At 44.8% G+C, this 13,592-nt stretch overlaps 1 protein-coding gene across 3 annotated transcripts in view; it reads left to right on the forward strand.

Moving 5' to 3' along the window:
- TGFBRAP1 (transforming growth factor beta receptor associated protein 1) overlaps positions 1-13,592 on the forward strand; it is a 65,692-nt gene that overhangs the window by 17,399 nt on the left and 34,701 nt on the right. For 2 of the 3 annotated variants that reach the window (XM_030921488.1, XM_030921489.1), the window contains exons 2-3: positions 3,751-4,455; positions 12,919-13,113. In XM_030921488.1, the coding sequence (XP_030777348.1) occupies positions 3,768-4,455; positions 12,919-13,113 (883 nt within the window). In that variant the 5' untranslated portion in view covers positions 3,751-3,767. The remainder of the gene's footprint in view (positions 1-3,750; positions 4,456-12,918; positions 13,114-13,592) is intronic. The other variant, XM_030921487.1, reaches the window with a different exon arrangement.

The following is a 13,592-nucleotide window of genomic DNA, read 5'->3' on the forward strand; positions in this document are numbered from 1 at the left end:
TCAAGCGATTCTCCTGCCTCAGCCTCCTGAGTAGCTGGGATTACAGGCGCCCGCCACCGTGCCTGGCTAACTTTTTTTTGTGTGTGTATTTTTAGTAGAGACGGGGTTTCGCCACGTTGGGCAGGCTGGTCTTGAACTCCTGACTTCAGGTGATCCACTTGCCTCAGCCTCCCAAAGTGCTGGGATTACAGGCATGAGCCACCACTCCTAGCCAATTTTTTAATTCTTTTTTCTTTTTTTTTTTATTTTTATTTTTTCTGTGTGAAGGCATCTCACACTGTTTCCCAGGCTGGAGTATAGTGGTGCCATCATGGCTCACTGAAGCCACCAACTGCTGGGCTCAAGCAACTCTCCGGCCTCAGCCTCCTGGGGAGGAGGAAATACACGTGTGCCCCACCATGCCTGGCTAATTTTTTATATTTTTTTGTAGAGACAGGGTTAAGAATAAGTCATTTTTAAGTGCTAGCATGTTACTTCTTCAGCTTTCATTTACCTCCATGTAATTCTGCATTATTACCATTTAATTACCAAAGCAAGTCCTTAATTTAAAGGCCTGTAATAGGAAGCTTATCTTTAGCAAGGCTTGAGTAGCTAGTTTACTAGATAGTGAAACAATATTGCATTTCTTTTTAAATATAGAGTTATGACTTTTTAGTAAACCATATTTTTTTTTACAGCTCTCTCTCCCTCTCCCCTTCTCTATCTACCCCAGGATTTAGACTAAATATGAGGAGTTTGATTCTTTCTATAATATTCTTTACTGCAAATGTGTTCAGTTTATCTCTTGTGCTAACTGAAGACAGGGGCTGGAATTATGGATAATATACTTTTTTTTTTTTTTTTGAGACGGAGCCTCGCTCTGCTGCCCAGGCTGGAGTGCAGTGGCCGGATCTCAGGTCACTGCATGCTCCGCCTCCCGGGTTCACGCCATTCTCCTGCCTCAGCCTCCCGAGTAGCTGGGACTACAGGCGCCCGCCACCTCGCCCAGCTAGTTTTTTTTTTTTTTTGTATTTTTTAGTAGAGACGGGGTTTCACTGTGTTAGCCAGGATGGTCTCATTCTCCTGACCTCGTGATCCACCCGCCTCGGCCTCCCAAAGTGCTGGGATTACAGGCTTGAGCCACTGCGCCCGGCCAGATAATATACTTTTAAGAAGCTAAATAAAAGGAGTTTGATTATAGGTGCCCAGAGTTTGTTTCTCTATTCCTTCCGCAAAGTAAGACACAATTTATATTTTAAATAGCAGAACTGCTTACTCCTGCCATTTAAAAAAGACAACCCTGATTGATTAATCAATGAAGGAAGAAGTTTTTTGTATTACTTCACTTTCACTAACTTAGATGTCTGGAAGCCGACATTTCAATATCTGGGTTTTACTCATTAGCATTTAAATGGAGAAAAAAATATTGTCTGGGTTTTGGTGGTTGTGTTTGGTTGGGACAAATACATGACGTTTTTTAAGAGCTGTTTGTGCCAGAGACTATTTGTAGAAGCCTGCAGGAGTTCTGCACCCGGCCTCACCTGGGATTCTGGGGATGTTCCCATAGCCCCGAGGTAGATGGACATGATTCCTTCTCTGTGGTGCCTTTTGAGCCTTCCTCTACACTTCCCCCATCTCTTTTCCATAGTTTCTGTGAAGATGAGCTCCCATAAATGAGTGTGAAGATGTCTTAGGGGTGGGGCGTGTGTGTGAGTATGTGTTCTGGCTTATGATGCAGGCTGTCTTTTGGTGGAGGTGAATGGGTTACCCATATCTGAGGACAGAAGACAGCATAGTTTAATCTCTTGGTGCCCAGCTTGGGAAATAAACATCAGAAACAAGCTGGTAGTTTGAGAGAGGAATAGGAGCTGATCCAGACCAGGAGGGAATCATAGTATTGATGATGAGATCCAAAAGTTTGAGTGCCGTGTGCCGGCTGTCAGCATTTCACATGAGCTGACTTACTTCATGCAACAATCCTGTGAAGTAGGTACCGTTATTATGCTCATTTCACAGATGAAGCAATTGAGGCTGGAATAGCCAAGTGTCCATTCAGGCTGCTGTAACAAACTACCATACACTAGGTAATTAATAAACAATAGAAATGTATTGCTCGCAGTTCTGGAGGCCAGGAAGTCCAAGATCGAGGCATGGTACTCTCAGTGTTTGGTGAGGGTCCATCCCTCAAGGGTGGTGCCTTCCAGCTGCCTCCTCACACAGTGGATGGAAGGAAAAAATAAGCTCTCTGGGGCCTCTTTGATAAGGGCACTAATGCTGTTCGTAAGGGTTCCACCCTCATGACGTAATCACCTCCCAGTTGCCCCACCTCCCAACACTACCACTCTGGGGATAAGTTTCAACATATGGATTTTAGGGGGACACAAACATTCTGACCATAGCAACAAGTAATTTGCTCAAGCAATGGGAAACAAACAGGAACGACTGACGTGTCCACAGACAAGCCTCCTCAGCCCTGGGGTACCCCCCTCCTGGGGGTTTTGTTGAGATAGGGAAGGGGGCTGGAATCTCACTCATGTGTAGTTGACATTGCCCCCATGGATGGGGGCAGACAAGAAATTGTGGAGTTCCACAATTTTCTAGTTGAAAGGCACCAAAGAAGTTCTCTGATTCCTTCCCTTCCCTGATGTGTGAACCTTTCTTGAATATTTCTGAGAGGTCGTCCCCACTTTGCTGGAATGCCTCCAAGTATTAGGAACTTAAGCTATCATGAAGCAGCACTGTTCCATGTTCAGAGAGCTTGAGGTGAGGAAGTGATAGTGATAGGGAGCCTTTCACTTCCCAGCTGCCCTGCAGCTCCCATCATTCTCTGCAGTCCTCTTTCCAGCTCTCTGATCCCCTGCCCTGCTCCTGATTACAGGGACTGTGCCTTTGAGTTTGCTTCTGGCCGCCTGAGAAGTCCAAAAGGCCACCTTGCCTGGTCTTCTCCCTCTGACTTTGTGGAGTGTGAAGCCACAGTTCTCCACAGACAATGAAGTAGGAGGCCACAGGCTCTCACTTCCAGTGGGAGCCAGGGACCAGTCCACACATCCACTAAATAGCTCCACTCGCCACCTGAAAGCCTTTCGAGCTCCAAGGCACACCTTTACTCTCCAAATGAATACATTTCCTCCAGAGCTGGGGCTGATGCACTTGCCTTTTTGGGAAGAACACAAAGGAATCCAAGGCCTGGCACCTGCCTCAGTGTCCCTGGCAGGATCCTGCGACTGTGGCTGTGTTCATTGACTAAAGTACATATTCAAGTAGCTGTAGAAACTCAGGGAAGATCAATGAGGATCATTTCTGCCTTTTTCAGAAATCCTTTTTTTTTTTTTTTTTAATGGGGTCTCATTATATTGCCCAGGCTGGCCTCCAGCTCCTGGGGTCAAGTCATCCTCCTGCCTCACAAATCCTTTTGTTATGTTGCCTGTGGGTGAATGCATGCATTTGTCTTCTGCCTGCAAGCGTGTCTGCCAGGAGCAATGTGAGGAGGCTTCAGGTGACTCTGTGTGGGGACTGAGCAGGATGGCCTGTGATCACAAGCACATGCGTGTGTGTGTATGGGTGTGTGTGGAGGGGTGTATGTGTGGTTTTCTGCTGGGGTCTCTTGCTGTCCGATGGGGAAGGTCAGTGGGGAAGTGGTTTCTTTCCATTTTTTGACAGCGTGGAATGGTTTCCTTTAATGAACATGATAGCTAGGGAATCCACGCATCATTATTGCAACCTCTGTTTCTGCTTCTTCCTCTAAAATTAGTTTTCCTCTTTCTCTTCCAGCAGATCAGCCAGTAGACATGATGAACATCAAAGCCTTTACGCTTGTCTCTGCCGTGGAGCGGGAGCTGCTGATGGGCGACAAGGAGCGCATCAACATAGAGTGTGTGGAGTGCTGCGGCAGGGACCTCTACGTGGGTACCAACGACTGCTTCGTCTACCACTTCCTGTTGGAGGAGAGGCCAGTGCCTGCTGGGCCGGCCACGTTCACTGCCACCAAACAGCTGCACAGACACCTGGGCTTCAAGAAGCCCGTGAACGAGCTGCGCGCAGCCTCAGCACTCAACAGGCTGCTGGTGCTGTGTGACAACTCCATCAGCCTGGTCAACATGCTGAACCTCGAGCCCGTGCCCTCAGGGGCCCGCATCAAGGGGGCAGCCACGTTTGCACTGAATGAGAACCCTGTGAGTGGGGACCCATTCTGTGTAGAAGTTTGCATCATCTCTGTCAAACGCAGAACCATCCAGATGTTTCTGGTGTATGAGGACCGGGTGCAGATCGTCAAGGAGGTGTCGACCTCCGAGCAGCCCCTTGCTGTGGCTGTGGACGGCCACTTCCTGTGTCTGGCTCTGACCACTCAGTACATCATCCACAACTACAGCACAGGCGTCTCCCAGGACCTGTTTCCCTACTGCAGCGAGGAGAGGCCGCCGATCGTCAAGAGGATAGGGAGACAGGAGTTCCTGCTGGCGGGCCCAGGAGGGCTGGGTGAGGAGGATGCATTTGTGCACCTGGTCTTTTTGGGTGGCCTCCGTGACTGCATGTTGAAACTGGAGAGTGAGATTGGCGCTGTGCAGAATAAATCCTCAGTGACATTGGGCATGTGTGGCAAGACAGAGGCAGCAGTGCTTGACCAGTGCTTAATGAAATCCAGTTCGATTGTTCTGTGAACATGGGGTTGGAGTCATAAAAGCAGTTTCTTTCACACTGAAATGGAGCTTGAAGACAGCTCTGGTGGTGTTATCAGGAAGGGGGAATATTCTCAGCCCTTAGTCATCTTGGGAGAAAGGTTTTGGCCAAGAGACAATTCAGAGATAGCAGAGAGCTTTATGAAGGGAAATAGAGAACAGAGAGTTTATATGGAGGGAGACAGCACATTCTGAAAGATGAGGCAGAGTGGGATGCTGAGAGAATAAGCCAGCAGCCCTGAGAGTTCTGCATCAGGTTTTTATGATGCTGGATTTTTTCTTGAAGTTCCCACCTCTGTCTTAAGTTTGTGCCTTTTTCCTTTGTCTGGTTTTCCCGTGTCTGCCTTAAGTCCCCGCCTTTTTCTCCCGCCTAATTTCTACCCTGAGCTTGTGGGACCCTCTCTTACTATTAGTTGGTACGCATGTACAGCTGGTGTTGGATGTGAATCCCACCTAATGGCTGCATTGCTCATTACCTCCACCCCAGGAAGGTTGTACAGCAGTTAGGTCCATACTTACTGCACCTGCATGTCTCTTTGGAATTTCTCCTTTACCCTCTTTCTCTCCTCTCTCCTCATATCTAGCATGCATTTTGTTTGTTTTTGTTTTGTTTTGTTTTGAGACAGAGTCTGGCTCTATTGCCCAGGCTGGAGTGCAGTGGCACAATATTGGCTCACTGCAGCCTCCACCCCCCAGGTTCAAGCGATTCTCCCTGCCTCAGCCTCCCAAGTAGCTGAGATTTCAGGCATGCAGCACCATGCCTGGCTAATTTTTGTATTTTTAGTAGAGATGGGGTTTCCCCATGTTGGCCAGGTTGGTCTTGAACTCCTGACCTCAAGTGATCTGTCCACCTTGGCCTCCCAAAGTGTTGGGATTACAAGCGTGAGCCACGGTGCTTGGCCAGCATGCATCTTTTTGATGGTCTCTGAGACATGGGATTTTCCAGACCTCCCTTTTCTCAGGGGCTCTTCACTCCTGCTCATGTCTACCTATCTACCCACTCCAACAGTGGGAAAATTCTTTTAAGTAAATAACCACAAAAATAACTTCAGGCCGGGCATGGTGGCCCACACCTGTAATTCCAGCACTTTGGGAGGCCAAAGCAGGCGGATCACCTGAGGTTGGGAGTTCGAGACCAGCCTGACCAACATGGAGAAACCCTGTCTCTACTAAAAATACAAAATTAGCCAAGCATGGTGGTGCATGCCTATAATCCCAGCTACTCGGGAGGCTGAGGCAGGAGAATTGCTTGAACCCAGGAGGCAGAGGTTGCGTTGAGCCAAGATCGCGCCATTGCACTCCAACCTGGGCAACAAAAGTGAAACTCTGTCCAAAAAAAAAAAAAAAAAAAAAAAAACAGAAAACTCCGTAAGCGTTCCTGGTAAGATTTTCCCACATGGGTGGGTTGTCATTTGATTGTTTTTGCTCCTCATTCTAAAAAGGAGTTGAGGCCAGGCGATGTGGCTCACGCCTGTAACGCCAGCCCTTTGGGAGGCCGAGGCAGGCAGATCACCTGAGGTCAGGAGTTCGAGACCAGCCTGGCCAAAAGGTGAAACACTATCTCTACTAAAATTACAAAAATTAACCTGGTGTGGTGGCGGGCACCTGTAATCCCAGCTACTCAGGAGGCTGAGGCAGGAGAATCACTTGAACCCTGGGGGATGGAGGTTGCAGTGCGCTGAGATCGTGCCACTGCACTCCAACCTGGATGACAGAGTGAGACTCTGTCTAAAAGAAATAAAATTAATAAATAAAAATAAAAAGGAGTTGAAGTAGCTCACTAAGTATTTTCAATGTCAGGTCCATAACATTTTCTCTTTTATGTCCTGTCATTTCATCCCACCAAAAAGTTTTTCGTAGCTAGCTCCTCAAAAGGGGCTTTAGTGGTTCTTGTGTGGCCTTACCTAATTCTCCGGACAGCCTTATCAAAATTAAGAATCAGCGCTTTAACCTTAGTGATGTCTCCTGGTATTTTCTTCCAGCCAGGGGTGGCTCATATTATAATTCGTGTATATGTTCATGGTACAGGGATGCTGGCGAGAGTGCGTTCCCTTTAACACTGGTATTTTTTTATCCTTGGAGAGTTTTTGTATAGACACCTCATTTCAAAGTGCTGAGTGCAAACACATTTTCTTGTGACAACAAGAATTCCCGTCATAAACTATTTCATGTATATGTCTTGATTTTCACTTTTAAAAAAATATATATATATACTTTATTTTTTAGAGCAGTTTTAGGTTCACAGCAAAACTGAGGGGAAAGTACACAGAGTTCCCATGGACCCTTCTGCCCTCCCCGTTATCCACACGACAGTGGTACGGGGGCATGTTGTTAGCACCCGAAGCCCATAGTTCATATTAGGGACCATGCTCGACAAATGTGTCATGACATGAATCCACCATTATAGTGTCATTCATAATCCATTCACCACCTTAAAAGTCCTTTATGCTCCATCTGTTCATCTCTTCCTTCTCCTAAGCCCCAGCAACCGCTGATCTTTTTGCTGTTTCTATGGGTTTTTTCTTTTCCACAGTGTCATCTAGTTGGGACCATACAGTATGTAGCCTTTTCAGATTGACTTCTTTCGCTTGGTCATAGGGTCTTCTCTTTCCCCCCACCCTCGCCCAGGCTGGAGTACAGTGGTGCGATCTCGGCTCACTGCAACCTCTGCTTCCCGCATTCAAGTGATTCTCCTGCCTTAACCTCCCGAGTAGCTGGGATTACAGGCATGTGCCACCATGCCCATCTAATTTTTGTGTTTTTAGTAGAGATGGGGTTTCACCATGTTGGCCAGGCTGGTCTCAAACTCCTGACCTCAAGGGATCCACTGACCTCGGCCTCCCAAAGTGCTGGGATTACAGGTGTGAGCCACTGCGCCCAGCCAGTAATATGCATTTAAGTTTCCTCCATGTCTTTTTATGGTTTGACACTATAGTCTTACTTTTTGAAGAAAAAATTCTTTAGCCCAGCCACATTTTTTTTTTTCAAAAAATTGAGGAATTCTGTACTGTGAAATTTTTTTATTGTAGAAAACATATGTAAACTTATATAATAAAGAGAATAGCATAATGAACCAGGTAGAGATATCACCCAACATCAGGCATTCTCAGTTTATACATGTTTATTTTGAGGCAAATCCCAGACATCATAGCATTTCATCTGTAAACATTTTAGTACATATTTCTAAGTTACAGATACCTAAGAAAACCACAGTTCCTAAAAAACCTAACCGTAATTCCTTAATATCCAATATATCTAGATGTGCCCTATTTCTCCTATTAGCATATATCACAATAGACATAAATACATACATACACTTATGTTTAAGTGTTTGTATGTTTATTTTTCAGTTTGTTTGAATCAGTTTCACACAAGGCCCATACATTGCAATTGATCTGTTACTTTTTCTGTTTTAATGTCAGTTTTCTGCTTCATCTCTTTTTTGCTTTTCTTTAATTTTTTTGTTGAAGAAATTGGGTGGTTTCACGTATAGTGTCCCACAATCTGGATTTTAATGATTTCATTCCCATAGTATTGTTTAACATGCCTCTCTACCTCTGTGTTTCCTTCAATTAGTAATTAGGAGATTCAGGGTTTTTTAAAATTTGCTTGTTTTGTGGGGTGGCAAGACTACTTCCTAGTGGTAGAGTACCTCTGTCAGGGTTACACAATGCCTTCATCACTCTGTAATGTTAACAGCTATTGACAGTTACTGCCCTGATCAATTCGGTTATTCAGTTTTCAATATGGGGGTCTCTTCTGTCTTACAGAAATGGCTTTCTGAAAAGTATCATTATAAACTCATGGACGTAAATGTATGTGATGTGCTTGGTTTCATCCATGCCTGCTGGGAGTTTATTCAGGTGGACGCTTCAGTCCCTTTTTCATGCCGCTAGAAATCTGATTGCTTCCTTGACTTTCAGGATGTTCCCAACTCACCTCGTACATTTCTTGTCCTGGGTCTGGTTTCAGCCATTTCTCCAAAAAGCCCTGATGTTTACAGACCACAGTCTGGGAGCTAGGGGTGCTTGTTGCTCATGTTTCTAGGCCCTTCTTTCAGTAAACAGTGCTGGGAAGTATGTCTTTTTTGTTTTATTTTATTCTTTTAGAAACAAGGTCTTGCTGTGTTGCTCAGACTGGCCTTGAACTCCTGGGCTCAAGCAGGCCTCCCGCCTCAGCTTCCCAGGTAGCTGGGACTCCAGGTGTGCACTACTACACCTGGACAAGTATATATTTTGTAAAGATAATTTCATTGTGAAATCATGTTGATAGAACCAATCCATCATTGTACCTGTATTTGCTTTCAACCACACCAAAGATCTTACCTCTCTACTACCTCAACATAATTACTCCTTTGATTTATCCCGCAGTACATACAACAGAGTAACAGGACCAACACTACCGCTCCCACAGTATAATTATTGGAAACTTTGATGGTTTGTGGTTCTTTCTGTCCTTAGGATATTAGAAATATAGTCAAATTACTGTGTTTCAAAGTCACTTGGAGTAGTTCTTCTCTGTGTGGTTATGCCATCAACTAGATTTATAGTTAGATTTGTTTCATTTTACTTTTGATTTTTAGAAATTGCTTTGGTTTATTTTTTATTATATAAACGTTTACAAAGTTCCAGGACAGATGGATACAGCAAGATATCATCAAAGAGGTCTAAGCTTACAGCCAGTTTTTTGCCAAGTCTCCCTCTCCCATAGGTAACCTTTATTTTTAGGGTTTATTCTTGCATTTTAAAATACAACGTACATACGTAAATATTTGTATCTCCTCCTTCTTGGCCAAATGGTAGCATACTTTCCCTCACCTTGCTTTTTTTTTTTTTACTTAATATATTAAAATGGTCACTTCAGAGTATAATGTAGAGGTATTCCTCCCTGATTGTTATAGCTGTGCACTATTCTGCTGTGTGGAGGTACCATAATGCGTCCATCTATTGATGGACATTTGGGGTCTTTTTCAGGCTTTAGCTATTCCTAGGGACTTATATTTGTGTGTATGCGTGTGTGTTTTCAGTGTATCTGTTGGAAAGCTTTCTAGAAAGAAGATAGCAGAGTCAGAGTATAAATGCGAGGGGTTGCCATAGTCTCCCTTGATAAAGGTTGCACCATGTTATTTCTCCCCAGCAACCTATGAAAGTACCTGTTGCCCTCCAGCTTTGCCCACAGAGGATGTTGTCCAAACTTGTGTGTTTTTGCCTGTCTAGTATATGAGAAATGGTTTCACAGTGTAGTTTTAATTTCCATTTCCCTCGTTTATGGGCATGGTTGAACATTTTTCACATGTTTAAAAACCATTTACATTTCTTCTAATGGGAATTATCTCTTCTTATCTCTAGCCCTTTTAAAATTATTTTTGTTTTTTTAGTATTCTTTATATATGTGAGATACCAACTTCTCTGTTATGTAAGTTTCAAGTATTTGTTTCCATGTTTTACTGTGCAAAAGCTTTTTAAAAAAATTTGATGTAATCTCACCAGGTGTGGTGGCATGTGTCTGTGGTCCCAGCTACAGGAAGCTGAGACAGGAGGACCGCTTGAGCCCAGGAGTTTGAGGCTGTGGTGCTCTGTAATTCTGCCTGTGACTAGGCACTGCACTCCAGCCTGTGCAACACAGCAAGACCGCATCTCAAAAAGAAAAAGAAAATTCTGTACAATCAAATGTATCAATATTTTCTGATATTGCTTCTTGAATTTGAGTTGTAATTAGGAAGATTTCTCTGTCTTCCAGGTTAAAGACAAATTCACCTGTGTTTTCTTCTAGTACTTGTGTGGTTTTATTTTTTTTTGAGAGAGAGTCTAGCTCTGTCGCCCAAACTGGAGTGCAGTGGCACCATCTCGGCTCACTGCAACCTCCACCTCCCGGGTTCAAATGATTCTGCTGCCTTACCCTCCCTAGTAGCTGGGATTACAGGTAGGTGCCACCATTCCTGGCTAATTTTTTGTATTTTCAGTAGAGACAGGGTTTCAGCATGTTGGCCAGGCTGGTCTCGAACTCCTGACCTCAAGTAATACACCGGCCTCGGCCTCCCAAAGTGCTGGGTTTACAGGCCTGTGCCACCGCACCTGGCCAGTTTCATTTCTTATAGTGAAGAGTGTGAGGAATACATTGAATTTTATCTTTTTAAAATTTTTATTTATTTATTTTTGAGACAGGGTATTTTTCTGTCACCCAGGCCAGAGTGCAGTGGCACAATCTCAGCTCACTGCAACCTCCGCCTCCCTGGTTCAAGTGATCCTCCCACCTCATTCCCCTTAGTAGCTGGGACCACAGGTACCCGCCACCACGGCTGGCTAATTTTTGTATTTTTTGTAGTAACTGGGTTTCGCCACATGGCCCAGGCTGGTCTTGAACTCCTGGACTGGAGTGATCTGCCTGCCGTGGCCTCCCAAAGTGTTGAGGTTACAGGTGTGAACTACTGTGGCCAACCTCAATTTTATCTTTTTTATATAGCTGTCCAGTTTCCCAACAAACTGATTAAAGAGTCTATATTTTCCTTACTGATGATGGCCTTTAATGTGTACTAAATTTCCTAATGTATTGGGTCTGTCTCTGGACTTTCTGTTTTATTCTCTCAGTTCATTTGCCTGTTCATGTACCAATACCTAACTGTTTTAGTTATAAAGATTTGATAGGCTGGGCAAAGTGGCTCACGCCAGTAATCCCAACACTTCGGGAGGCTGAGGCAGGCAGGTCACCTTAGTCCAGGAGTTGGAGACCAGCCTGGCCAACATGGCGAAACCCCGTCTCTACTAAAAATATAAAAATTAGCCAGGCGTGGTGGTGCATGCCTGTAATCCCAGCTACTCGGGAGGCTGAGGCAGGAGAATCGCTTGAACCGGGGAGGCAGAGGTTGCAGTGAGCCAAAATGGTGCCACTGCACTCCAGCCTAGGCAACAGAGCGAGACTCTGTCTCAAAAAAAGAAAAAAAAAAAAAAGATTTTACTCCATTACCCTTTGTTGGTTGTAGTGTTAGGATTGATGGGAAATAATAGTGAATAATCTTTATGATGCACCGTGTCTCAGCTACATGGGCATCAGGCTAAATGAACCAACCTTCTTAAGTTTTGTTCTGCTTGTAACTGGCACAATTATAAGCAAATTGAAAGATCACTTGTAACACCTCTCACACAGTATCTATATACAGATTCTATCTACAGCATAGTAACCACCAGACTTTAAACCTGTGGTTTGAAGCACTGTCCTATGACAGTGCTTTTTGAGATGGGGTCTCACTATGTTGCCCAGGTTGGTTTTGAACTTCTGGGCTCAAACAATCTTCCTGTGTCAGCCTCCCAAGTAGCTGGGATTATAGACAAGCACCACTGCCCCAGGCCCTTGCCCTTTTTATTTTAAAAACAATCATCAGGGCCTCTGTGCTGCATAGTTCTCTGGTTGGGTGATGTTCAGCCGTGAGCAGGTAAATGCAGGCACCCTGTTTGACCTCCAGGGTGAGGCTGGGCGATAGTGGTGGTGTCCATGTGACCACGAGAGTTGTACTGTCTAGAGCATGTTCTTTGAGCAGAAATTCAGCAGAATCCTCAGGATTACACCCTATTTGAAAGTCACTTTGTCCTCACGTGAGGACACATGCTTTATAAATTGTCATGTGGCTTATATGGAAATGTATTTTTGACCTCATTTTTATTTTATTTTGTTTTATTTTATTTATCTATTTTTAGACAGGTTCTCACTCTGTCGCCCAGGCTGGAGTACAGTGGCATGATCATGGCTCACTGCAGCCTTGACCTTCAGGGCTCAAGTGTTCTTCTCACCTTAGCCTCCCAAGTAGCTGAGACTACAGACGTGCACCACCACACCTGGCTAATTTTTATATTTTTTGTAGGGCTGAGGTTTCGCCATGTTGCCCAGGCTAGTCTCCAACTCCTGAGCTCAAGCACCATCTGCCTTCCTTGGTCTCCCAACCTGTTGGGATAACAGGCCTGAGCCACCACGTCCGGCCTATTTTATTTTTTATTTTGCTAAGTTTGTGGTAATATTATTACAACCTCATTTTGAATTGGAAGTAAATATCAGATATACATTCTGGGTAAGGTAGTTCTCTTCACAGAAATAAATTCCTGTAGGGCTCTTCACACATACAACATATTATATTATTTTTCCTTTCTTGAAATCCAGGACTGTACAAGAAAATTGCTGGTGGGCAGGGGACGTTCTGCATCTAGACATAGCTACAGGAAAAAGATACCATGCTTATTTGGAAGCCCACCTAACTCTTTCTTTTTACTTCTAGGCATGTTTGCCACAGTCGCAGGGATATCCCAGCGCGCCCCTGTGCACTGGTCGGAGAACGTGATTGGGGCGACTGTGTCCTTTCCATACGTCATAGCGCTCGATGACGAATTCATCACAGTCCACAGCATGTTGGATCAGCAACAGAAGCAGACCCTGCCCTTTAAGGAGGGCCACATCCTACAGGACTTTGAAGGTACTCATTCACATAGAAGTCTTAGTGAAATTTACTTAACTCTTTCGTGATATTTCTTCAGTAAATATCATTTAGGAATTGGGCCTTGTGCGAGGCATAGAAGATACACAGATGACTCCAGTACAGCCTCTGTGCTTCAGGGCCTGCACAGTTAGTGGGGAGACAGACATTTAAACAAATAGCTATGGCAGTATAAAAGCGTGATCACGATGGAATAAGGCCCATTGTGAGAGCAGAGGAGAAAGTATTTCCTAGAGATAGCAGGGAGGACTTCCTGAAGGAGGTGCTGTTTTAGCCAAACCTTTGAGGATGCGTAGGAGTCAGCCAAGCAGATATTGTGTGAAAGCACCTTCTGGTAGAGAGAAAGGTGTATGCGAATCCGTTAAAGGGGGTACTGTGGGCTTCAGGCCACACAAGCAGTTCACTGTGACTGTAGTGCATGGTGTGTGTGAAGGGGCAGCGTGAGCTGAGGCTGCAGC

Source organism: Rhinopithecus roxellana, chromosome 17 (assembly GCF_007565055.1).
Source record: "Rhinopithecus roxellana isolate Shanxi Qingling chromosome 17, ASM756505v1, whole genome shotgun sequence".
NCBI lineage: Eukaryota > Metazoa > Chordata > Mammalia > Primates > Cercopithecidae > Rhinopithecus > Rhinopithecus roxellana.